Below are 25,680 nucleotides of genomic sequence, written 5' to 3' on the forward strand. Positions count from 1 at the left end.
GCTCCCGGCCCGGCCGCCGCCTCCTCCCGCATCCCCGGCCGCATCTCCCCCTGCCTCCCCCGGAGGAGCTGTCGGACGGGGCGGAGGGGAGGGGGGGGGGGACGACAAAGAAAAGCGGGGAGGAGACTGACCGAGGGTTTTAAGCAGCCCAGCCCCATCGTGGAGGGTGGGTGGGGGGGGCGGGAGGTGATGGATGGAGCCCGGTGGGAGAAGCTAAAGCCGGGCGGGAGGTAATTCTCTCTCCTCCGGAGGGACCTGGACTTCTTGCTTGGGGTCTCGAAGCGGCGGCTGGACCTGCTGAAGGTGGGGAAGGTGGGCGGCGGGGAAGGGGGGGGTGGAGGAAAATTGCATCGCTGGTGGTGTTTTGGTTTTGGCTGGAAGGCTGTACCCACGCGAGACCGCTCCGGCCACCGCTCACCGCAGGGGAAAGTGGAGCCTGGGGTTTTTCATCCGCTGCCCGTCGCTCTGGATTGTGGCCGGGGACCTGGCTGGGGTTTGGGGGGGCCCATCGCGAGATGTACCAGAGTTTAGCCATGGCAGCTAACCCCGGCCCTCCGGCGTACGAGGGGGCAGGTGGCTTCATGCACAGCGCGGCCGCAGCGTCCCCCGTCTATGTGCCCACCACGAGGGTCACCTCCATGCTCCCCAGCCTGCCATACCTCCAGAGCAGCGGCTCTTCCCAGCAAGGCAGCCCCGTCTCCAGCCACTCCATCTGGACTCAACCCGGAGCCGAAAGCGCCGCTTACAACCCTGGATCTTCTCACCCTCCCGTGTCACCTCGGTTCTCCTTCTCCACCAGCACCCCTATCCCTGCCACCTCTTCCCGGGAAGCCGCGGCGGCTTACAGCAGCTCCTTGAACCTTTCTGCTAACGGGAGGGAGCAGTACACCAGGGGCTTCGGCAGCTCTTATTCCAGCCCCTACCCGGCTTATATGAGCCCCGAAATGGCCACGACTTGGACTTCTTCACCCTTCGACAGCCCCATGCTGCACAACCTGCAGAGCCGAGGGACGCCCGCAGCCGCCCGGCATGCCAACATAGGTGAGCGCAGCCAGGGTTGGGACGGGAGAGGGAAGGTTTCACCCCACAGCCCCCCCAAATTTTTGTGCACGCACCCCTCTTTGGGTAGGGCAAGGGGGCACCAAGGGCAGGAGGGAGAAATTCGGCATATTTGGGATGTCGCTGCCTCTCTGGCCGCAAAACATGGGGGTCCCCACGCTGCTGTGGTTGACCCCTACACACGTACTTTCTCTGCAAAACCACCATTTCAAAATATCCTCAAGGACCACAATTTCAAAATCATAAATATAATTTAGAGTAGTCCTGGAGCGGCAAGAAATCATGTGCCGAGCTCCCGTGCAAAGGCCTGCTGGGTCCACAAACAGCTCTGTGGGGATTTAGGGGCTGCGGTGGGGATGACTGCGGTGTGCAGGACCGCGATGCTCCGTGGGCATGCAGGCAGCCCCTTCCCGGGCTTGGTTTAGGTGTAAAATGGGGAAATTTGTTCGGAAAATGGGGAAAATCAAAATTTGGCCCGTGAATCCCAGATCTTCCGTTTAGGCTGGTTTATGTTATGTCCTTTTTTTACTTTTTGGAAAGGTCGCTTAGGCTAGAAAAAAGGAAAGTAAAGGGAAATTTGTCACCAATGGGGGAAGAGACGCTAAATGAGAAAAAGAAGTACATCCACATTTATTACCATGCTTTCTGGGGGACTCACAAGCACATCTGAACGACCCAGCCCTGTATTTCAGTGTCTCCTTGCCCCAAAAAATCTCAGCCCTGATCTCCTGTGCCGATCCCAACCTCAGAGCCTTTCATTTCATTAAGCGCCCTGGGTCCTACGACCAGAAATCGGCCCGAATGGCTTAAAATATTGCTTTTATATTTTGTATGGCAGAAGAGGGAGAAAGGGGGAGAGAAACGTGGGGCACATCTCTGCATCGCGGTTTCATAAACACTTTTTTCCTCCCCGCCTTCTCTCCATGAAGGTATTTGTGTCGGCTTCGGGGTCGGGGTTAACACAGAAGATGACTCAAATTTGTCTGCAGATACGTTTTAAGATCGCATTCTTTAACCTGAATTTTGGAGGGTAATTTTTCCATCGTGTCTAGCAAGATTTGCTTTATCTTTAGCATTCTTTGAAGACATTAAAGAAAGGAAAGTTGGGCGTCGGTGAAGGCTTGGCCTTGCCAATGCCTTTTGCTTTTCGTTGGGTGTTATGAAATTGCTGAAAATGGGGAACAGATTATCTTTAAGGATAAAGTTTTGGCCAACCAGGCAGTGTTTTTGGGAAGCCCTGAGAAGGTAGAAAGTATAGGAAAAAAGCAGGATGAATCAAATAATCAAATAATAATTGAATATTATCAACAAGGACATATGCGCATTCGTATTTGACTACTGTGCCGTCTCTTCCTTGGGAAAAAAATATCACCTTTTTTCAGTGGTCTCAAAAGGGCTCTTAGTAATATAAATAACTTAAAACCAAAATAATGCAAATGAAGAATTGCAGTTGCAGAAATACCCGGCAGCTTTTAAGGTGCCAGAGATTGAGCATAGTGATTTTGGGGTTTCAAGCCCTACGTTAAGCAGTGGTTTGCGTTGCAGGTCTCACCGCCTGCATTTTGGTGGCAAAAAGGTTTTTTTATCTGGGCTCTTAAATAGCACCGGGAAGATGGGATGCGTTGAGCCAGTCCAGAAAATGTTAGCGGTCGCTAACGAAGGAGGAAGGAGCTGGGACCCCTTTCCATCGCCAGGTCCTGATTCGGGTGCTGGATTCACGGTATCGCCTCCGGCATCGCCGAGGGCAGCCCAGCAGAAACCGGGGGATTTATTAGCGTGGATCTAATTATGTCGCTGCCTTGAATGTGGAAAAAGCACTTGGGTTTTAAATAAAAAGTGCTTGGGTTTTGATTAAAAAAAAAAATAAACTGCCTGAAAGCTGGCGAGTTTCAAATTCAGGATTAAAATGGATTTTTTGGAAGGCAGGTCCCCCGGCAAGTGGTTTAAGGTCCAGACCTGCCCCTTTCCCTCTTCTCCCCAAGCCGGGATGCGGCCGCTGCCGGGCTGCTCCCAGCCGGGTCCCTTCTCGACGCTGCGGCGATGCTTTGCACAGGCTGTGGGTATCGGGGGGGTTGTATGAAGCATGTGAAGGCTGGCTGGTGGTTTCTGAGCGGAGAGAAAGTTGGGGTTTTTTTCACGAGCAAGGGTGAAAAGCCTTGATGGGCTGAAAAACTGAAGGCATGAAAAGATTTAGTGGGAGGGAAACACCATTGTGGATTGCACCCATCACAGACCCACTTCAATAACACATCCAAGCTTGGCTCAGCATCGAAGCAGTCCCTGGCACGGTGGAGCCCAGAACTCTTCCTTTGCCTTTCCTTAGGACTAAATATATTTTTATTCTCTGCACAACAAGGAATCTCAGGGTGCAAGCAAAATCCTTCACGCAATGCTGTATTAAAACAAGTGATTTTTGCAGCGCTCTCATTTCCCTCCAGTGATTTTGCTTCCTGGAGAACCGTCACCTTTGGATAGCACTAATTGCAGAGCACCCCTCAGATCATTAGAATATTAATTATTATAATTTTTGAATAATAAAGATCCAGTCTATGCAGGTGTAGCTGGATATGCAGACATAGATATGCAGTCTATGCAATTGGGCATGGCATTTTTTCCCCGCTGTAAAGCAAGGCACTGGCGAAAGAAGTTTAGTGAAAATGTATTCAAATAAAATGACGCTAAAAGAAATAAAGATCTTCTTGTTTTTCCCTGATAAGAGGAATTTTGGTCCGGGCTAAAACGTGCCAGTGCAGCTCTGTGGTATAAAGTGCTGGGAAGGATGGGTGTATAAATCACATGGGCCTATTTGAAAAACTTTTCCCAGTGTGAATTCAAAATGCCAAATTTGGGCTTTTCAGGGTAAGTTTGGCGAATGATTTCATTACCCTGAAGGGCAGGATCAGACCCTGCGGCCGAGGCTGTGAACTTGCTCCAGGCATTGCCCGGGATGGGGTTACAGTGAATTCCCGACTTAATGAGGCATGAAAAGGATCCGCTGCAAAGTCCCCTTTCAGGAGACTTCCCTGCCAGAGCCAAAACTGCTTGAAATCTGTCCCAAAACTAGCAGCTTGCCCCTTCCCTCTTCGCCAGGCAGAGGGGAGCGGGGATCGAGGGCGGCATGGGAGCCCGACCGCCTCCAGCCCGCTGCCGCTTGCTGCCTCCTGGATGTTTCCAGTCTGGGGATGGAGGGCCCGATCCTGGTTTGCCATCCTCACCCCCTGTAATTTTGCTTTTCGCCAAAATGCAGCGGGGTTTTTCTTTTGCTGCGGCATCGAGGAGGTCGATGTGGTCGGGAGTAAATCGGGGCGAGGGGCTGTGGGCATTTCTGGAGGGTGCTTTGCATTTTGTTTTGACTAAGTCGAAATCAGGGTTCCTCAAACAGGCACCGTTTGAACACAGCAGCAGCATCTGGGAAGATCAAAGCCTGGAGCAGACGCTCGGTTGGAAAATGTCTTCTCTGCTGCTGGTGGGGGAGAGATTGTGAACCAGATCTTAAGCTTTCCCATAGGGATGCTAAGAGATTTGCCCTGTAGCATCCCCGGGGCCGGCATTTCCAGTGACTCGGCGGCATTTGCTACAATCCTCTGCCCTCCAAGCAGCCCCTGACCTTCCCCACGCACCTAAGGACAAGGTGGCTGCTCCCGCTGGGGCAGCGGGTGACGGGGGGAGCCCAGCATCTCTGCTGTCCCTGACCTCGGACGGAGGGATGGGACCGTAGGACGGAGGGATGGGACCGTAGGACGCGTCTGCATTTTGCACGGGACCCTAAATCCCCCGTTTTGCAAGCGGTTGCGTTTCTCACCTCGGCTCTGCCGGCGGGGAAGGTTGGCCCAGGGCTTTGTTCCCCCCGCGGGTTTCAAGCCGCCTTCTGCTCTCCTGCCTAATTTAATTGTCACCGGCCAGTCTGGGATTTGGGACGAAACCCACAGAACTAGGGGATACAAGACTGAGCTCAAACACACAACTGTTTTTTACCCCCCAAGTCCCCAGACAGTATATTTTAAATTATCAATAAAACAACAATAATAATAAAAATATCACCATCACAGGCACTATATCACCCTTATTAATAATACAGTTCCTTCACTGAAAACTGCACTTTATTACCAAATACAAATGCATATGTTGCATAGAACAGCCCTGGTATAGTATATAATACATTATAAATGCTTGTGAATTTTTGTAAAGCACTAAAACTTAAGGCAGTGGATAGTGGCCCTGAATCTAAGATTTTATTAAGCCAGGATTAATTATTTTTCTCCTCCACACGTGCACTCACGTGCATGTCTTTGTCCCCATAACAATAAGAGCGATTAGTTTTTTAAGAGACAGCCTATATTTTGCTCTTTCTGTATTTACTTCCATCAGCTTGGGGGAAAAGAGGTGAAATCCTTGGAAAGTGGTGTTTCCCAAAGGAAATTGGACCCAATCCTGCTGCCTCCGTGCTCCTCTGCTGATGGAGAAACCTTGGCTCGGCAGGCAGAGAGGGGCTCCCAGAGTTGGTTATCCCAAACGCAGCTGGGTATTTTGAATGGGGAAACCATCTTGCTCCCGATAGCTGTAAAATTAAGGATGTAAAACAAACACCAACAAAGCACCAACCAGCAAATAAAATCCCAAATTGGATGAAAAAGCAGTAGCACAGCGAGATGAGTAACTTTTTGTGCCTGAAGGTCAGCAGCCTGTTGCTGCTGGGGAGGATGTGTGTGCAGGGGCTGTTAAAATAAAGGTGGAAAAATGCAATTTTAAGGAAAATGTAATTAACAAAACCCCTTGATAGTGTGGCCCCAAAACCTGCAGAGACCTTGTTTCTCATCGGCACAGGGCTCTGGGCTGAAATTTTTGCTCCTCGAGCCCCGCGGAGCTTTGCACGCGTAGGAAAAAGAGGGTGCAAATATAATATATCTCCTTTGGGAGGTTTTGTTCCCAAATTCCCTGCCCCGCACGCCAACCTGGTGTGTCCTTCCCTCTCTACAATTTCCTTACTGAAAAGGAGGTGCAGAAATGGGTTATTTGGGGATCTCCCCCTGCCTGGCGATGCTCCCAGGGGGGACAAGGCAGAGGAACATGGGGAGATGCAGCTGAACATCTCGGGTCCTTCGAGGCTTTTGCAACTCTATTATAAAAAGACTTAACGAAGAGTCTGCCTCCCATTTGGGGCTCACCGCTGCCTGCGAAACCAGGCGGGAATCTGTGTCGAGAACTCAGATCATGGGTTTAAAGTGGCCGGTTTTGCTCATGCTGGGAGGGCAGAGGCAGAAATGCAGATTTTTTGCTGGGGCGGCCGTGCCGGCCCCATGTTACGGGGACGTGTGATCCCTGAATAACGCAATTATGCTGCCAAAACCCCTCAATCGTAATGGCAAGGTTGGGTTGTTATGGGTATGGCTTGCTTTGTGGGGGGGATGTGTGTAATTATGCCTGGAGGATTGCAGAAAACGAGATTGGAAATGCCAAATATTCACCTTGTCGATGGATCCCGAATTCACGCTGCTGTCTAGCAGGAAGGTGTAAATACGCCTTTGGTAGGCGAGTGTGAAATGCTGCTTAAATAACCCATGAAATATGTGAGAACTTGCTCTTACTTCCAAAATTAAGCCGAATTATAAAAGCAAATTTCATTAGAAGGTTAGATTGAGGTTTTATTCATTTGGCGGGGGGAGAAAAAAACCTTGTGTGTCTCCTTTGCGGGGCAAAAACCTTGCAGCTGGCTATGATAACGTCCAGCATTATGGCAAAATATTAAAATCTTTCTGGCCTTTACAAGTCTTCCCCACATCATCGGTCACGGTGACCAGTCCAAGCTGTAAATACATCTGTAATGACAAATTAAACCCAATTATCTGCCATGCCTGAGCAATGAGGTCTTTATACACGGGTGCTTACACGTGCGTGACAGCGCTTGAAAATAATTCGATCATCATTGCCTTCGCAGCGGCTGGTACAAGTGGTATTAAAGGCTCTTTTGAAAACCCCCATGTTTCTGCTGCGCCGAGCGATGTCGTTGTAAGGTCTCGTACGGTAGAAATGGGGTTTTTTTTCCGTTGCAGTTTTTCAGAAGGTCACTTGCTGTAGGGTATGCTTGAGTTTGCAGCATGCCCCGTGCTATTGCACCCTTTTAAACACTCGGGGCACTCGGTGCTGATTTCTTTTTCAATATGATGAACTGGAGCTGGATTTTCTCATCCCAAAAAAGCGCAGGCGGGCAGGCACTGGGTCTGCTAGGAAAGAAGATCTGGGCAGAGGTTTTCAAAGCTGGACATAGATCTGACCCCACCATCAGCGCTGAAACATTTCAGATCTGGGTTTTGGCAAGGTCTGGATTTTAAAGCCAAGTTTGGGGCAGCGTCAACTGGAAGCAAAAATAATTTTTTTCCTTTCCAAGAAGTGCCTGGTGATTATTTTTTTCGCAGTTATTTGCTGGTACAGAGGGTTTTTTTGCTTAATTAGATGGACACCTAAATGTAGATGCACCCTTTGCTGGGGGTGGGGGCAAAGTTGGGTCCTTCCTACGTCTTTCTGTGTTTTCGCTGCCTTTCTGAGGCCAAGCCTGCTGTTTTGCCCAGGCAAGGCTTGCAGGATCAGGCCCTCCCTATAAACCAGATTCAGTATGGGCTGTGAAAAAAAAAAAAAAACAAACAAAAAACCCCACCTTGCCTGCACAGAGCTGAAACCATCCCTGTTTTAAAGCAAAGGGAGGTTTGCCGGGAGCTGGTGCAGGATCAGGCCCATGCAAGAAGATTCCATAGGGAAGAAACACAGCGCCCTGCAAACGATTTGGAGACCTACAGATTTTCTTGGGGAGGTGAAGCCCAATGCACAGGAAAGCTCCCAAAAGCCAGTGGGACCTTTCTTTTTCCTTTCTGGAAAGTGGCCACTTGGTTTATATGTTGCAGCATGAAGGGATTTGTGCTTTTCTTTTTAATTATTTTTAGTGATCCGTAAAGCTGGTGAGCCCCTTATCGGAGCCAGCTGGGCTCGAACAGCTCACGCCAGCCTTGGGAGAGACTCAGAAATTCATTTTGTTTGTGAAAGAGGCAGAAAATAATTCATGGAAAGTCAAGGAAAAGTAAGTTTTCCACCAGAGGTGGGGTGAGGGCAGCTGGATGAGCGATGCAGCGGGGCTGATCTCCCGTCTCCACCAGGGACTGGTACTGGACGGTTCTGAATCTGGGATAACAAAATCGCTGCCTGGAAATGTTTCCTCCTAATCCCTGGTAATTAGGTCGGTGTCTGCTGGGGAGCATTTCAGGAGAGGTCCCGCGGTGGGAGACGCCGCTGCCTGCTCTTGTTCTTCTTCCCAAAGCTCAGCCGCTTTCCTCTGGTCGATCTTCCAGCTGCAGTGCGGTGTATTTACGGGGTGCCGGGGTAGGGCTGGGTGTCTGTTGCCGTCAAGCTCTCCTAAAAGGTTAAAACCCGAGCCCAGCACAAGAGGTTGGGGGCAGAGATGAAGCAGGGGGGGAGAAGGAGACCATGCCGCTCCCTTGGAGCAAGATTTTGCCAATTCTTGCTTTTTTTTCACAGCTCCTGCTTGCATGGTGCTCTCTGGTTCTGTCTATAATAGTTAAGCAAGTTGCAGGTTGTCCTCTCGCCTCGAGGGCCGGGGGAGTGGGTTGTCTCTTTTGGCTCTGCAAACATCTCCGAACAGTTTGGGAGACATCTCCCTCTTGTCTGCTTCTGAGCTGCCTGCCTCCGGCTGTTGCCAGCTGTTGCGCCTTCATGCACCTCGGTTCTCCTTCAAGCTCCAGCTTCCGGAGTCATGTTATCATACGTCAGGCTCTGGTTTTGCAGGAAGGGAAGGAGCAGCTTTTCTGGACAAGAGAAAAGCTGGGAAACCCTGATTCCTTCATGCTGAAACTGTAGAAGAGACAAAAAAATAACCTAATTTTTATTGTTTAAACTGCTATGAGTTTCCAAGCCAGGCTCTTGGGTTTGCAAGCCAGGGAGTCATCATTATTTAATATTCAGGGCTCGCAGTGCTGGAGCTGTAAAAAACCAGTGAGGCAGTGAGCCTCAGACATCAGGACTCCTCCGAATGACATGTTTGGCCCCAGATGTCTGAGATTATTTTGGGAAGGGAGTGCTGGCCCCAGGGGCTGGCTGCGCGGGGGACTGGCTGCTAGGAAGGACGCTGAGTTGGGACATGCCCTGGTGATGTGGAGCATGAGAGAGGCAGCTGGCTTGGGGGATGTCTCCTCCTCATGCTCCCCTGGGCTGGGAGGATGCCCTGAATCCTGGGTACGACCGAAGCTTTTCTCCAGGGGTTTCCCACGTTCAGTCCTTCATTGATTCAATGGGGCAGATCATCGCTGCTGTGATTTACCCTGACCCTCTGGATGTGAAGAACTGGCCTCGAGGGTTTTCCCAGATCCCGGCACACAAGCAGGACCACAAGCAGGAGGGTGAAATCCCCCTTGTACCCCCTTCCTTTTGCCCCCAGCCGGGGAAGGGTCTCACTCCGGCAAGGCTACCTGCCTGCCCCACTGCCTGCCCTCCCCAACCATTTCTATTCCTAAACCAACATCCCAGTTAGATTCTGTCACCTCCCTTCACGCAAAATCAATAACAACGGGTGAGCAGGTTAATTATAATCACAGAATAAACGCCGCAGTCTCAAAGTTCACTCAACTTCAGCAGTGTTTCAAAACGAGTGGACGACGCCAAGAGACTTTCATTGATTCCTCCGGGGCAGGTGTGGGAGTTTGAACCTGTCCCCAAGCTGATCTTGATTCAAGACCTACTCAATTTTCTTCCTTATCTCAACTTTCGCCTATCTTATAATGCCTGTTATTTTAGATAAAAAGTCCAATCAATTGAGTTAGAAAAACTGCAAGTTATATGTTGCCCTGATAAGTTCGGTACCTGCCGTTTTATTGGCCTAGGCTGCAGTTTCTGTGCGAACTGACCTTTGCAGATGCTTTATCGGCCGCTGGGAGAATTGCTCCATCCTCCCGCCCCGCTCGGGGGCTGAGTTGACTTAACGTTCAGAATAACTAATAAAAGAGGAAAAGAAAGGGGCCAGGGGTTAGACAAACTGACTGTCCCCTATAACGTGATGAACCGTAGTAAACACCTTTTTGTTTGTCCCTGGCTGGCGTCCCGTAGGGAGGCCAGGATCTGGCCTAACTTATTTTGGTGTAACTCCTCTGAGTGGTGTTTATCAGTGTAACACCTCCGAACTGGAGTCAGAGTCTCTGTCCAAATCAGTGAGCTGAAAAAAAGTGGGGTGAGGGGTTGGATATGCACATGATCGTCAGTACTGGTTAGTGCCATCATGCTCAGAGAAGGCTTAGACATGTGGAGCAGTACATACCCTACATATTTCATATATTCCTACACATAGAATCATAGAATCGTTTAGGTTGGAAAAGACCTTTAAGATCATCGAGTCCAACCGTAAACCTAACACTGCGAAGTCCACCACTAACCCACGTCCCTAAGTGCCACATCTACACGTATACATGGTATACATACATTTTATATACATAAAGTGTGTGGGCTTTTTATATACGTGTGTGTGTCTGTGTGTGTTATATTTTTGCACGTATATATAAATATATACACATGGTTCTATACAGCTATGTTCTATGTAGCCATAGAATAGTAATTCTAATAGCAAAAGCAAAGAAAGTTGATTAGAGATGACTCCTAGCTTGCTAAAATGGCATTCTTAAGGACATGGTATATGTGTATATATACGAATATATTCATGTATATATATGTACATATATACATACACATGTATAATACACATATATATGATAACAATAATACAACTAATTGTATTCCTACAAGCAAGACTTTGCCCATTTGACTTGGATAAATGTCTCTCCTTCTGATCCGCACCAGTCCAGGAGAAAAAAAACAACCTTTGAGTTTCTGGAGTTGCAGGATTGCAGAAATGCAGGTTGGAAGATCTCTAGTCCAGCCTCCTGCTCGAAGCAGGACAACCACTAGCAGTGGCTGAGGTCAGCTGTGGCTTTACCTGGATGAGGCTTGGAAATGCCCAGGGATGGAAATTCCCCCACCTCCTTATGAAAACGCTTTTCCTAATGCCCAGCCTGTGGTTTGCGCTGCATCCCCTTGTGCCTTCTCCCATTATTGAGAAGAGTTTGGCTCTGCTGCCTGCATACATCTGGCTAGCTAATGACTTTGTAATGATCCCAAACAGCACCAATCTCCCTGGGCCCAGAGCTGGCCCTGGCTTTGGTCCACCTGGGTGCTGGTAGTCACCTCTACAGACAGACAGGTGGTCACCATCAGACAGACAGATACTGCACTAGGATGTCTGACCACAAACCATTGGGTTCCTGTGGTTTAAGGAGTTTCAGCTCATCAGCTGCTCTGTAGGAGCCCAAGCGGACCGAATACACGTGAAGGCTGTGTCATGCTTGATGATGAACTAGTGCCAGATGCCAGCCATGGGAACCCAACAGACCACGCTCTTCAATCCTTAGCACGGCCCCTGGCATGGTCCAAGCACAGACGGTTTCAGCCTGACCCAAGTATCTCTTGGTGCAGGTCCTGCATAGCAGTTTGGATGTGACCACTGTAGACTGGGGTCCGAGAGCATCTGAACATGGCCAGACTCTGCTAGCTGGGCTAGGGTCAGGGTTCACCAGTTACCCAGTAGCCATAAGGCCAGTTCCCATGGCTCAGCTGTGGAGCAGCAGCTTGGCATGCCTCCACAGCACACCTGCTTGTGGTCCCCTGTGGGTACATCAGACACGGCTGCGCACGTTGGAGGTGATCCACTGCCTGTGCCCAACTCAGAAACAGCTGCCCAGGTGGGATCATGGCTTTGCAAATCCCAAGCTTTCCTGATCCTCTACATTTTTTTCCCCACTGTGGACTAGATGATCTGGGGGTTGGACTCGATGATCTTTAAAGGTCCCTTCCAACCCAAACCATTCTGTGATTCTGTGACCCTTCCCTTGCAGTCATCAAAGAAGAGTCTCTGCTAGGGCACATCCATTTGGAGATGGGATATATTCCAAGGAGGATAACGCTGCAGCTGTTTTTCCTTTGTCAAAGGAGAGAAAGACCATTTCCAGGTGCCTCCTGCCAAGCAGATCCCAGGCTGTGGATGGCCCCATCCTGGCCATTCCCTAGGCTCTCCATGCTAATCTAAGATTTATTAAAAAATATTTGGACAGTCGATAAGCAGAAGAATCTCCTGTTTATCAGAAGAGCCTCAGATATTTACAAGTGTAAGAATTGTAAGTAGGAGTAAGAAAGGGGAGGTCACCTTGGTGGGTGGGATCAGGCGTGCATCCCAGCAAAAGAAAGCAGACCTTGGAGTTCAGTCACGCACAACTTGACTGTCAGCAGAAGTTGCTGTAAGACACCAGGTTGCTATCAAAGGGGTGGCCAGCAACTCTTCCTACCAAAAGTACCCTACATCCTCAGGGGTGTTTGCGTGCCTGTCTCCTGTACAGCAGACTGTGTACCTTTTGGATGTGGGACATAGTACTTCAGCGTGTGGGTCGACAGTCTCTCCATTCAGTTCTGGTACAACCATTGGGCTTGATGGTTTGGGGTCTGGTGGTTCTGGTGTGCTGGAGAGCTGTTAACGCTTTTCCAAGCAACCGGGTTGGCCAGTCCCCCAGGACCATCTCCTGTCCCTTCCCAAAACAGGCAGTTTGTTTGAATCTGTTTTAGAGGAATCCAGCCCATTTCCATGCACCTTTCTTCCATCCACTGCTTGCCTCCACATCTATGACTGTGGCCTTTGAAAGTCATCTTGTTGCCCCCCCTCCAGTGAGGCAGGGAAGAGCCTTTGCTCCTTTTCGCGGTGGAAGAACAGTGTCACAAGGAGATGAAAAGCCTTGCTCAAGGGAAGCCTATTGCAGAGCCAAGTCTGAACTCAAATCCAGGCCCAGGATTTGACCAACCTTCCCATCGTGTCCCTCTTGCACATGATCTCAGCTGGTCCCTTGGCTGCTTCTACCTCCACTGTCCTTCAAACTGGGGAAAACATATCCATGAAGGAAAGGAGTATTCTTGGCTGTTGGCAATGGTGTGTGCCATAGACCTTGGCTTGCTGCAGGCAGAGGAGGGAACTTTGCAGGGGAGGGACACAATGTTCCCTTCGCCTTGACATGAAACATTTGGCCTGGGAAGGGTTGCACAGGAACAGTCTCGCTGTGGTGTTTCACAAAGCAAGGAAAAAGCAGATTTCTTTGCCTTTTTGAAAGCAGCATGTGGCTCAGCCAGATTGTAGGCTGAACGCTTCCGAAGCAGTAAGTAGGGTCTTTAGGTTTGCAAGAGGAAAGCTGTTTGGTCTAGGCAGCCAAGTGAGTAACCAACCATTGTCTCCACCGTAGATGTGTCAGATAAACCCCAAAACATTCTGAGACAGCATCGAGCCATTTCTGTGAAGCTGCACAATGATGCATTTTGCTTGAAACTGTGTTTCTGGCTAAGCGTAGGGAATTTGCCTGCTTCTCCATTTCCTGCAGATCAGCAGTCACACAGGAGACGTCTTCTGTTAATCCAGATCAGAAGAGAGTAGGGAGCCACATTCCCACCAGCAACCAACCCAGTGATGGACACTACTCAAACAGGCACTGTCCTGTTCTCCCCATGTCTGGGTCCCATTAGTCTCTAAAATAGTGGGGCCCTGGACGAATTTCCCCCAAATTCTGTCAGAGGGGAAACAGGCAGAGAAGAGGGAGGGGGGAAAAAGCCAATGGGCAGAACCTGTTTTTACAGAAACATCCTCGGCCATTAGCTGAAGGGTAAGATAACGCACATGGGCTTTCTGATCCCAGTCTGTGTGGGATGATGTTGATGATGATGTCCCCATCGAAAAAGGAAAGGCTCACTGACAGCTTTCTTTTGGCTACAGATCTCTCCCATGCACAAATTTGGGCTCTTTTATTTACAGCCGCTCCTTGCTCCTTCTACTTTTGTCTTTCCTTGTTTTTTGCTGCTGTCTTTGTTTCCAGTTCAGCCCTGCTTTGCCACGGTACTGGACCAACCAGCACTTTTAACTGCTGTGATCTGACCAGAAACCTTTTGGTGGGTTTTTCCCCTTGAAACTTCAGCTTCTGGAATCATGCAATTCATGGGAACATCTCAACCCATTCAAAAGAAATAGAAGATGTGACTTTCAGCTCCACTAGCTGCAGCAAAATGCTTATTAAAAGGACCTCTAAAGACGTGAACTGTAGGAAGGATTTCCACACTGTCACTTTTTAATGGAAACAGCCTTGGGAATTGGGACAAACCATCCTGAGCAGCTGGGAATGGCAAACCTGTTTCCCCCTGCCGTGCTCTCGTGGCTGTCCCGTGAAGCAGAACGTGAGGGTGTCTTGGGTGGGATCCCAGGGTGTCCATGTGTCCGAGGGGCCAATGTCCTTTGCCCCAGCTGCAAGTGCCCCTGAGAGTCCATTTGGGATTCGTGTATACAGAGGAACGTGGCTCTCACCTCTTATCATAACAAATTGTTTTAGGAAACTGCTTGTCTATGGGGAAAACTGCTCTCAGGGTCTGTTTAGAGCCTGTAAGTGCCTGGCTGTGTTTGAAGGACAGCTTCTCCTTTGCTGAGTTGCTTCATTGGGTTGAGAAGACACTTTTGCAGGGGGAAATGTTGATATTAAATATCCCTCCAGCTGTAAACAAAACTCCAGTGCTATATTAATGGAAGTCTCTTTCCATTCCTCTTCACCCAGAAGGGGTGAAGGCAGGAGAGGACTGGAGGGCAGAAGGTAGACAACCTGGTTGTTTCTCATGCAGCAAGAACAGGGTCTGACCCAAACCAGTGGAGGGGGAGCTTTCTGTCCCCTTCTGGAGGCTGGTTTGGGAACAGAAACTTATAAACTGGTTGTTGGCTCTGAACTGAAGGATTCAAAATCTCTCTATCGATTGGAGGTGCTTTTACTGTTATTATTCTTTTCGGTCCCAATCCATCAGGTTTACATGTTCAAGATGATCCCTCCAAGGTTAACAGATTTAGGGTTGCTAAAGAAAAGCCCAAACAAACCCAGAAGGTCTGGACCTAGGAATGGGCATGCTGTTAGGCCGGCAGAGTTGGGGTTTGCAGAGATGGTGGAAAGACCCAGAGAAGGCAGTTCAAGCCACTCTTCAGACTCAAGCCCCGGGTAACCTCCCTCTGATCTCCAGCTGACTTGGTTGCAAGAGGGTATCTGATTCTCCTGGTTGGGAAGGCAAAAGTACTCAGACTTTGGGTGGGCCATGTCCTTGGTCAGAGATGCTGTCATGTCCCAGCCATGCTGGAAAAAGTGCCTGTAGGCGTGGGCTGGCTGGCGGTGCTCAGATCTTTCTTGTTGAGCCCTGCGTTGTTCGTACCAGTTGATCTCTGTGGACCTGGCGATCAATGTGAAGGACCACTCCCAATGACTAAGAGCCATGAAGGGCCATATCCAAGAATGCTTTTTCCCTACTAGACGCCAGTGCCCCACTTAGGAGTTGCTCCTGGCTCCCTGGGGACTGAATGTCCCATTGTGGAAAGTATTTCTGACATTAGCATGCTCAAGGCCTCACCCAAGATTAGGAGACTGTTGTGCAACACACAAGTGACATTTCCTGCCCTGGGGACCTTGCAGTCCTCATAAACTATAGGTGTGAGGGGAAAAAGATCTCCTTTTACACAGCAAGCTGATGACCAGGACAGGGACAAGACCCAATCCATCTTCTCCGCCGACTGGGTCATTCAGTGAGATTTCATGATCTGCTTTCATGACTGATCCCAAGACTGATATTATCCAAGATAAGGGCTGGGCAAAGGCACTTAGTGGAGCTGTATGTTCAAAAAGGAAGATGAGGCCACTCAGCACACATGAGGCTACTCCAGTCATGGGCTGGTGTCCTTCTCAGCCTAACCAGCAAACGTTATCCATTCCTCAACCCTGTCCCAGTGCTGGCCATACCTGGCTTTGGGAGAGGGAGTAAATCTTTCCAGCAGAAAGGCTATTACAGAGGTCACCGGACGGATCCATAAATCTCCATTATCAAGCAGCGGCTCCTGTGCCACGAAACGGAAATTATTACCCTGAGTACGACTGGGGGAGCCTTTCCTTCCCCCCGCATTGTTCAGGGCCCTCCGGGAGCCGCTCAGGCAATTTGCTGCCTGAATAAATGTTTCCTTTCGCGGCTGCTAAGTACAAGGAATAAGTGTCAGGGGATCTCATAATGCCAGGATTTAGAGCTCCAGCCCTGAGACGGAAGCCAAGAAAATACTTTGCTGCTTTTTCCCGGGGAGCCTCCTTAATCCCCATTATTAATAACAATGGCAAATTAAACAATTAGTGCACTTGAAGCCCAGTGACCTCCATGCCCAATATAGATCAGCCTGCTGGTGGATCACAGTTCCTGTGGGCTCTGAGCCCTGGGAATGCTTGGGTTTCCTAGGTCTTGGAAACCCACCCACCCACCCACGTCAAACTGCATGGGCTGCAGCTCTTCAGGTGATACTTTCTCATTATTTTGTAGACCCTCAGGTTTTCAAGAGCAGCTGGGATGTCTCAGCTGTGTGGCCAGAAGGTCAGTTCAGAAAGCTCCCCTCGGCAACTTCATCCCCGAATTTAGTGATGCTGTGAAATTACAGCACCTTTTTTAGAAAGAAATCCAGTCCCTTGCCTTCCACTTCTCCATTGGGGCCCAAAGGCCCTTTGTTCACTAAAGGGCTTGCACTAAGCCTACGTCATCTTCTCTGAGCCAGTAGCCAGTAGTGTCCAAGACACATCCTTTGCCATAATCAAGCATACTTTGAAGCAGGAGAGGATATTTCTCCTCCAGGTGAGATCTCTTGAGTTCAAGGACTCCTTCTGCTCTGACGGGGCTCCAGGAATGGTTTTAATGAGGTTGCACTCTGCAGATGTCATCTTCTGACTCAGCACTGGGTGGTGCACGCAAGGGACACACCCATCTGATATTGCCCCATGAGGGCTGTGATTAGGGAGAGCCACCCATTGCGTGGAGCCTCAATGTGCCCTGGGAACAAAGTCTGTTCCTTCCTCGTCTCAAGCACCAGTGATTCCTGTTTATTAATGTTCACAAGGATCACCTTTGTCTGCAGCTGAGAGGGGAAAATCACACAAATGCTATTACTACAGAAGCAGAAGAGGACTTTTGGAAACTTAAACCAGTGAAAGTCCCTCAGGAGAGAAGCTCTAGTCCAAATCCCATGGAAACTGAAAAAAAACCCAACAAAACCACCAAACAAGTAGTGAAGAATATAGCTCAAACAAATACGAATGAAAAAAGAGAGCAGGTCTTAAGACTGCTTTGTACTGGTGTTTTGGATGTCTGATTACAAACCAACAGTGAAAATAATGTGGACAGTGGAGCTGGGTGTCACACAAACTCTTAGGAAATAACACTCAATATTGCGTAGCAAATTTGATTATTGTCAGCAAATAAGAAACTTACACTTTGCCTGGTTTCAACTCCACATCCTCTGTTTTTTTCTAAAAACAGAAGTATATCCACACTTGACATTTCTTCTTATCATACCCATTTTGAGGGACCTTCTTATTCAAGAGCTAGTCCAACTCTTAACATTTCTGAGGGACTGTTAGGAATTTTCTCCTTTTTCTTTGATTAAAAATTTTCAGATTTTGGTTTTCTGGTGGAAAAAAACTCCAGGAAATATGATATTTTGTAATTAGTCAGAGACACAACTCAAATCGGTCAAGAGTTTTAACTGTTACCTTTGGACTACCTCTGCTGTGCTAAATTCTCCCTGGATTATGTTAACAACTTTGTACTGAATTATTTTCAAAGAAGAAGGGATTTTCTCACAGGACAAAAATTACTGTGAAAATAATTTGGCTTTTTCTTTGGAAAATGAAAATCAAAAACCGCAACAACTTCTAAGATGAAAAAAAATAGTGAAATGCTTTCCTTTCTTGAGATTTTTCAAGGAAATTAGTTCTTTCCTGACCAGCTGTTCCAATCCCTTCTCTTTTCAAAGGAAGTTTATTTGATCTAGATTTTGGCTGTGACTCAATGGTGATTTTAAAGGGGAAAGTGAGGCATTATGTTTACAGTATCACTGAATCCACGTGTACAAAAATCACCTGGAGGGATTCCCATCTTTCCTAAACCACCAAAATTGCTCAAAGGTAATGAGATTTTCTTAAGCTGCTGAGAAGATACTAGATTCCTTCTTTTCTGGCTCCAGAGCCTCTTGGGTACACTCATTTATTGTTTTCTAGTATTTCCCCATGGCCACATGGTGTAATCTCTTGTTATTTTTAGCCTGGTTTTCTAGGGAGAATTAAGCTCACATGAACCTTTTTCTCTGTGTCTCTGTTTACTGGCGCCACTTTAGTAATTTTTTAATCCTTTGGCTGTTTCATGGTTATGTAGTTTCCTACAGATTTTCCAAAAATAGTCTGGAGAAAAGAGAAAATAAGGCTGATGTTTGAACTTAACCCTTATTAGATCTCAGAGAATCCACATGAGATTGAGACACAGATCAGCAAGAAGCCAAATTTTGTTGGTTTGCTGTTTGGGGAACTATTATCTTCCAGCAGAAAGCTGAGATACTCATATAACAAGCAGGTGGACAAGCACAAAATATAGCAAGATGCACAATAACATTTTAAGAGTTAATGTTATGCTGGTCTGTAATGGCTGACGGTCCTATGCAAAGCTCTTGCTGTTCTCCAAACGTCTCCTGTGTGCTGCAGTTTGTTGGGAATTTTTCAGCAGCCTGGTTTTTTTCCCAGCCTACACTAAGTAATGGAGCTCTTTGCTGTCATTTGTAGTTTTCTTCTTCTCCCCAATTATTTTACCATCTAGTGTTCCCTTTCTGGTGCTCACAACAGAACGTGTCCATGTGCAGGAAGGAATGGTTTTGTAACAGAAGAAGTACATCCCCAAGCTGAACTCAATAGCTGACACTCTTCAGGTGGGATCACCATCAGGAACGCACATTTTCAAGGGCCATGCCAGCTGGATGCAGCAATATTTGCATCTCAGCAAGGCCTATAGCTGATGCTTTTATTTTATTAGGTGAAGTTCTTGGCTTCTCGAGGGCATTGTATCTAAGGGTGAGCTGACCTGTGTCTTTCCAAATGATGATGCAGTTGAGGTGCGTTTTGTTGACCTCTGCACTGCCTTGCAGATGATATGGACCTGCCATAGCCTCAGGGATTGGAATGGCCTCACCCTCACATCACCGCTGCAGCTGGGCCCTGGTGGAGGGTGAACCAGGAAGGTGGTGGGTGAATGCACTAAGCCCTGAAGAGTGACATCAGGCATGATGGAGATTTGCATCAAAAGCTGAGTCTCTGACACCCGTGAATGCCCAATGATGTCTGTCAGCTGACAGCCTGAGCTGGGGTTGTACACGTGGATTCTTGCAGTTCAGGAGATGCTTCTCATGCAGAGAACAGGGCGAAGGCACGTGAACGTCTCTCCCCCTTGGCACTCTGCAGCGATTCCCCTCCGCAGAGGGGCTGGGTGGGAGCTGGCATGGGCTGGATGAGGAGCAGTCCTGCGGGGCAGCAGGGCACACAGGCACGGCTTTCGCTGCCCGCACTTGCTTGAGCCCCCGTTGAGGGCTGCTTGGGCAGCTGTCTGATCTCTGGGCAGTTCTGCTTCGTGGGTCGGGGCTTGTGTTTGTCCGTGGTCGCAGGCAATTTGCCTTGATTGTAAACACTGCTGTTCGCCCGCCCCAGTCTGTTTGCCCTGGCTATGTCCAATCTTGAAAATTGGATAACGTCAGAGCAGAAGGGAAGGTTTCTATTTCTGTCTCTTTGTATCTGTGTCCCAGCACATCCCTGCTGCCACAGGAGTCCTGCAGCCAACACTGTATGGCAGGGAAAGGGGTTTCTCTTCCCAATAATCCCAGGGGCTTCCTTGAGAAAGGAAGAGCTGTTTCTTGCACCCTATAAAATGAGAATGTTTGTGATTTCTTGAAATGTCACTTCTGGGCTCAAATATTGAGAACCAGGCCAGAAATTAAATGTATGGCCACCTAATTAACCAAGTCTTTTCCCTTCTCTCCCATCATGGCAGCAGAATTTTTTGATGATTATTCAGAGGGGCGAGAATGTGTCAACTGTGGGGCCATGTCCACCCCGCTCTGGAGGAGAGACGGCACGGGGCACTACCTCTGCAATGCCTGCGGGCTCTACCACAAGATGAATGGCATCAACCGGCCCTTGTTCAAGCCTCAGAGGAGACTGGTAAGTCAAGATCACACAACGCATGTGGGACAAGGCTGTGTGTGAGGATGAGGCAAAAAGACCTCGGCTAGGTGGAGATGCCAGGGGTGTTTCAATTCCTTGGGTCCCCATCTGCCCAACCTAGGTGGTTTTGGTCCAGATTTCCAAAAATAAGCCAGATTTTCTTGTGCTTGGTACACTCCAAGACGTTGTACTGTCCAGACCAGTTCTGCAGACATCCAGGCCAGGCGGTGGAAGGGGCTGTAGGACACAGGGGCAGTACTGTGGTGTCAGTTTAGCAAAAGCCAGTCTTTGCTTTAGTGTCCCTGTAGGCACATTAGGACGCATGGAAACCCTTTCCAGCTCCACCACACCACCAGTCCATCTTCTCTTACCCTCACGGTCCTTATTGTCCAGTCGCTTCATGGTGACTGGCCACCTTTTCTGGATACCCTGGTCCCAGCTCTGTTGGGTGAGCTGAAGCAGAGCTTGTGGGGCAGGTCAGGGCACCCCAAAGCCTGTGGGGTCAGAGTGGGGTGTGCATGAGGAACCTGGGGAATGGGAACATCTCAGTGTTGATATCCTGCCTGTCCCTGCATGTTTTGGTGAGGGGTTTTGGGAAGGTCTCTGTAGTCTGGGACACGGAGCCATCATGTCCCCAGGCAGCAGAGAGACAGCAAGCCATCCCTCAGGGCCATATTTCCCCACTCCTTGTCTTCCATGAAGCTCCATCCCCAACCTGCCTTTGCATCTCCCAGACCTGTCTGTGCTCAAACCCAGCCGTCCCCTGCAAGTGTCAAAAATGACACTGGCAGCTTGAGCGCTGCAACCAGCCACAGCCACCCAGCGCCCTCTTGTGAAAACCCCTCCTTAGACATTGCACTGACTGAGCCAGGCAGTTTCTGCACCCTGGCAGGCAGGCCCTTGCCCTGTTTCATATTCTGGTCTGCATGTTATCCTTGAGCACATCTGTGTAGTTAGGAATGGCCCATTGGGTACCAGGCTGGGTCATTTGGAGGAAGCAACCATGCTTTTAACTCCGCACAGACTTGGGGTAAGGCTTGGGAAACCCCCTGAGAAATATAAATGCATGCGCTGTGCAGATCTGTACATGTGTTCCTGCCACTTGGCTGGGCAGATGGCAATCTGGAAATCCTACAAAAATGGCCAAATTCCTGTTTTTTCTTCTGGAAGAGAATTTCCATGAAGAAAAGGACATGTCTAGGGATGCAATGTAGGGGTGTGGTTAAAGTAATGATAATTGGTCTACCTGAATAAATATATTCAGTAGAAGTGACTGGGCTTAATCTGTCACTGCATAACCCCTTTTTTCGGAGACTGAGATAGCCAGAGAGCCGTGCAAGGGGAGATCTTTGCCTTTGCTGCAAGCTCTCTTTTAAGCTCTCGGTCCACTTACAAAGGCCGATGATTGAAGCTAATGCACGTTGAGGTTACAACTAAAGCAGTCTTTGGTTTCTCTGCACCAAAGGGGTTTCCAGCTTTCAAAGTCTTAAGAAGGACTTGAATTTCACTTTTTATTGTCCTGCTGCTATAGATTAACTGATCCTGTTTTATAATAAGGGAGAAGACACAGAGAGAAAGCCGTGGCAAAGATCACAGAGGAGATCCCTGGTAGCTGCCAGGTCCTCATCTCCCAGGCTTTCACCCCATTACACAGCTGCCAGCTATGCTGTTCAGGTCTGCAGAGCTGGCTAGACATCCAAGACCACCAGATTTCCTCCCTATAGGATCCTTGTCAGTCACAGCGAGAACAGGCATCTTCACACAGCTTTAGCACTTCTGTTCAGTCCCCAGTTTATCAGCAAGCCAAGAGGGAATTTGAACCCAGCCCGTCCAGACTTCATCCTCAGCCTCTTAAGACCTGAGCTTCGAAGGACGCTGGGAAGAGTCAGGCAGGTGTGGAGGATGTGGCTTTTTCTTCCCCCACCTCCCACTCTGCTTCCAAGCTCAAAACTGGTATTTTATATGTGTTCGAGCCCATTGTCTTCCTCCTGTGGCCTTTTGAGCCTGGCTAAACCAGTTGACCCAGAAAGGGAACTTCAAGAGTCCTGTTCCCTGTACTGCTTCATTAGTGTGGTTTCCTATTAATTATCCCTCTTTATCTTTAGGAAGACGATGCTGCTGGAAGCACTCTTTTTCTTATCTCCCCCTCAAGCCACACGAGCAACATCACGCAAAGCCAGCAAGGAGTATGTAACATTCATGGCATTGATAATGTCTTCTTGGGATATGCCATGATGCTTGGAAGGTGAAGGGCTTGGGAGCCTGAAAGGGCAGGACAGTCTGAGATCCAGACACCTTAGTGTAGGTGTGTGCACGTGCAGTGGGTCTCTAAGCTGCTACTAGACCCGCTGGAGTCCTGCGGCTCTCTTCAGGTGATGTCTCTGACACCATCTGAGATGCCCCAGGACAGCTGAGATGTCTGCGCAGTGCTGGTAGGCAGGAGGCAGTGGAAAGGCAGTGGAGCAGAAGCTGAGAGGCAAGAGGGGAAGAAAAAGGCAACTGTGTTATCCACCGCAGCAAGGTGAGAAGAGAAAAAGGCAGAGATATAAGAGTGCAAAGAGGATAGGAAAACCTGGGGCGTGCTGGAGCGAGCTCGTTGGGATCTGAGATGCTGCCGGTGGCTGATGTGTTTTCTTCCTCTGTATTTTCTCGCAGTCGGCTTCCCGCCGCGTCGGCCTCTCCTGTGCCAACTGCCACACAACGACAACCACGCTCTGGCGCAGAAATGCTGAGGGAGAGCCCGTCTGTAATGCCTGTGGACTCTACATGAAGCTCCATGGGGTAACGCCTTCACTGATCTTTACTCTTTATGGGGAGAGTATTGATAGCACCAAGCTGGGGATTGGGTTCATCGCACAACTCGGTGCTCTCCTGAAGCTGTTTTTCCTGCTGTCCCTCTGGGCTTTATTCCCCCTCAACATTACATCATGTTTACACTGGCAAGGGGTGATGTATGCAGGGCATTTCTCACATACTAATTAGCTACCCTTTGCATCCAAGTCTTAAAACCCAATAAAACTAGGCCCAGATTCTTCCCACCTCAATTCAGGCACTTAATTGAAAAATCTGAGTGAGAAGCACAAAGAAGGGCTTTGCCCTTCCATGCAGGGTGTCAGATCCCAGCTAAGACTTGGTTGTAGACTTGTCATGGGAGCAATCGATCACTTTTCTTGCATGGGTGTCCAGATAGTCTCTCCTTCTCAGTGGGGGCTTCATGCATGTATGTCATGTCTGATATATCTAGAAGAGTCCCGTTGGAGTCCAAGGCATAGCAGGACTTTAAGATGCAAATCTCCAGTCCTTCTCCCACCAGTCAGTGGCAACAGGGCCACCCCCCATGGCAGGGACAGAGTCCTTCAACACCCTGGTGATTGCTTAGTAGCAAACCCACGTTTTGCTTCTCATTGCTACTCCTAGGGGTTTTTTATACACATCCATGCTCTCAAGGATTTCCAGTGCTTCAGAGCTGATGGAAGAGCATTCACGAGAGATAGGTCAAAGCTGGAAGACAAGGTGGATGAGGGGAAGCCTTACCTAACCCAACAAATTATTCCTAGAAATCCCAGAGTGTTTCTGACCATGAGGGTGACTACCTCAGTGGGATCAGTTCCCAAGGGAGGTCTCCCCACACAGGCTTGGTACCTTTCAGAAAGCAGGCATTAGCCAGAAAGGCGTCTTCTGCTCTGAGTTAAACAGGAAAGTAAATCAAAATCAAATGAGCTGTTGTTCCCTTCTGGCCTTAAAACACTCTGTACCTATAGTGTGAAAACCCTGTGTATTCCCATTTGGATGCACATCTTGCAGCTTTGACATATCTCTTCACACAGCAGTGCTGACTGGTGAATTTGGGCTCCATCTTGTTGTTGCTTTCAATGAAACCAGCTGGTTTTCATGGAGCCTACGAGGTAGAGCTGGAATCATGTTCTCCTAGGTGACCTTATGGACATATAGAAACCAATGTGCTTTTGTATTTGGATCTGTAGGTTCCAAGGCCTTTAGCGATGAGAAAAGAGGGCATTCAGACGAGGAAGCGCAAGCCAAAGAACCTTAACAAAACAAAGACACCAGCAGGTAAGTGTTGAACGAGGGAGTTCATTGTATGCGTATACGTGCGTGCACTTGTGTTTCTGACCATCGTGTCCTGTGAGTCAGACACCCAACCACAAAATGGGCTGATTCTTCAAAAAAGGGGGATGTCCAAATGTCTTTCAGCAATAACAAAGCTCTTCTGACTATTTATTTTTTTTATTTTTACCTACACTAACTTGGTGTGGGTGGGTACAGCTCTGTACTGAAAGGTCTTTGGGAAGAGCCTGGTTTACTGTCTGCTTTCTCACAGGTCCATCCAGCAGCGAGAGTCTTACCCCAACCACCAGCTCCACCAGCAGCAGCAGCAGCGCCACGACCACTGAAGAAATGCGCCCCATAAAAACAGAACCTGGGCTCTCATCTCATTACGGGCACCCCAGCCCAATTTCTCAGGTACAGAGGAGAGACGTTGGCAGTGGGACAAAGATGAGAACTAGGATGGTAGACATGGTGAGAAGAACATCCTCAAAACCTCTGTGGAAAAAGGCTGCATCTTTTCAACCCAGGAGTCTAGGAGTTTACAGCAAGAGATCTACCCTCTGAGATGGGGCAAAACCCCACATTCTTGTCACCATGTCTACAGCACAATATATCTTTTTAATGATGTGGGGCAGTTCTGAATGGACAAGAAGAAGTAGCAGCTTTGTTGAAAACATGAAATTCCTTCTGGCTGGGCAGCTGTATAGGTCCCACAGCAAGAAAATGCCCGTTCCCTTTGTATGATTTGATTTGTTTTGTCTTGAGCAAGGAAAAACTTGGCAATATTACCCTACTTTCTCTGCACTGGCTGACTATGTGTTGAGCGATATGAGAAATGCAGCGTGAGGAGAGTAAGCTCACACAGCCCAAATCCGAGTCGAGTCCCTGCAAAGGTAAAGCAAGCCAGCATGACGGCAGAGAGCTGCAGGGTGAAGTGGTGTGCTCTGTACCACATCCACCACTAGATGCCTTGGGACCAGCACCAGCAAGGTGCGTATCCTGCTGAGCGACACCCAGATCCGGAAGCTGATCTGTGCGAATGTCTGCAGGTTTAATAACTGCGCCTTGGTTAAGGATCCCCATAGCACAGCACGATTAAGAGGCAGAGTTATATGATAGTTTCTCTCCTTTTGAGTTCATAAAGGAAACTCCAGTGTTTTAAAAAAAATGATCTCTGGAGGAAAAAAATATGGGTTTGAGTATTGTGCTGGACTGATCCTGCGCCTGCAGCACTCTGCAGCACTGTTATGTGCCCTGCAATCCACAGGAGGCTATTTGTAAGCTAGGAGAGCCCAAGACCAATGAAATCTCAAGCCTTAGGAGGTAAAATGATCTTTTCTGACATTTAGAAGAGAACAAGATGGCCCGTATGCAGTAATAGGAAAGA

At 48.7% G+C, this 25,680-nt stretch overlaps 1 protein-coding gene across 6 annotated transcripts in view; it reads left to right on the plus strand.

Moving 5' to 3' along the window:
- GATA4 (GATA binding protein 4) overlaps positions 1 to 25,680 on the plus strand; it is a 34,907-nt gene that overhangs the window by 130 nt on the left and 9,097 nt on the right. For 2 of the 6 annotated variants that reach the window (XR_012041899.1, XM_072858272.1), the window contains exons 1-6: positions 333 to 1,041; positions 20,053 to 20,222; positions 22,331 to 22,411; positions 22,881 to 23,006; positions 24,209 to 24,296; positions 24,565 to 24,707. Coding sequence is in view for 5 of the 6 variants with exons in the window: in XM_072858272.1 (XP_072714373.1) it covers positions 516 to 1,041; positions 20,053 to 20,222; positions 22,331 to 22,411; positions 22,881 to 23,006; positions 24,209 to 24,296; positions 24,565 to 24,707 (1,134 nt within the window). In the remaining variant the exon portion in view is untranslated. Of the gene's footprint in view, positions 1 to 332; positions 1,042 to 20,052; positions 20,223 to 22,330; positions 22,412 to 22,880; positions 23,007 to 24,208; positions 24,297 to 24,564; positions 24,708 to 25,680 lie in introns of those variants that run through there. The other 4 variants (XM_072858277.1, XM_072858273.1, XM_072858274.1 and 1 more) reach the window with 4 other exon arrangements.

Source organism: Ciconia boyciana, chromosome 3, assembly GCF_034638445.1.
Source record: "Ciconia boyciana chromosome 3, ASM3463844v1, whole genome shotgun sequence".
In the NCBI taxonomy this organism is placed as follows: Eukaryota; Metazoa; Chordata; class Aves; order Ciconiiformes; family Ciconiidae; genus Ciconia; species Ciconia boyciana.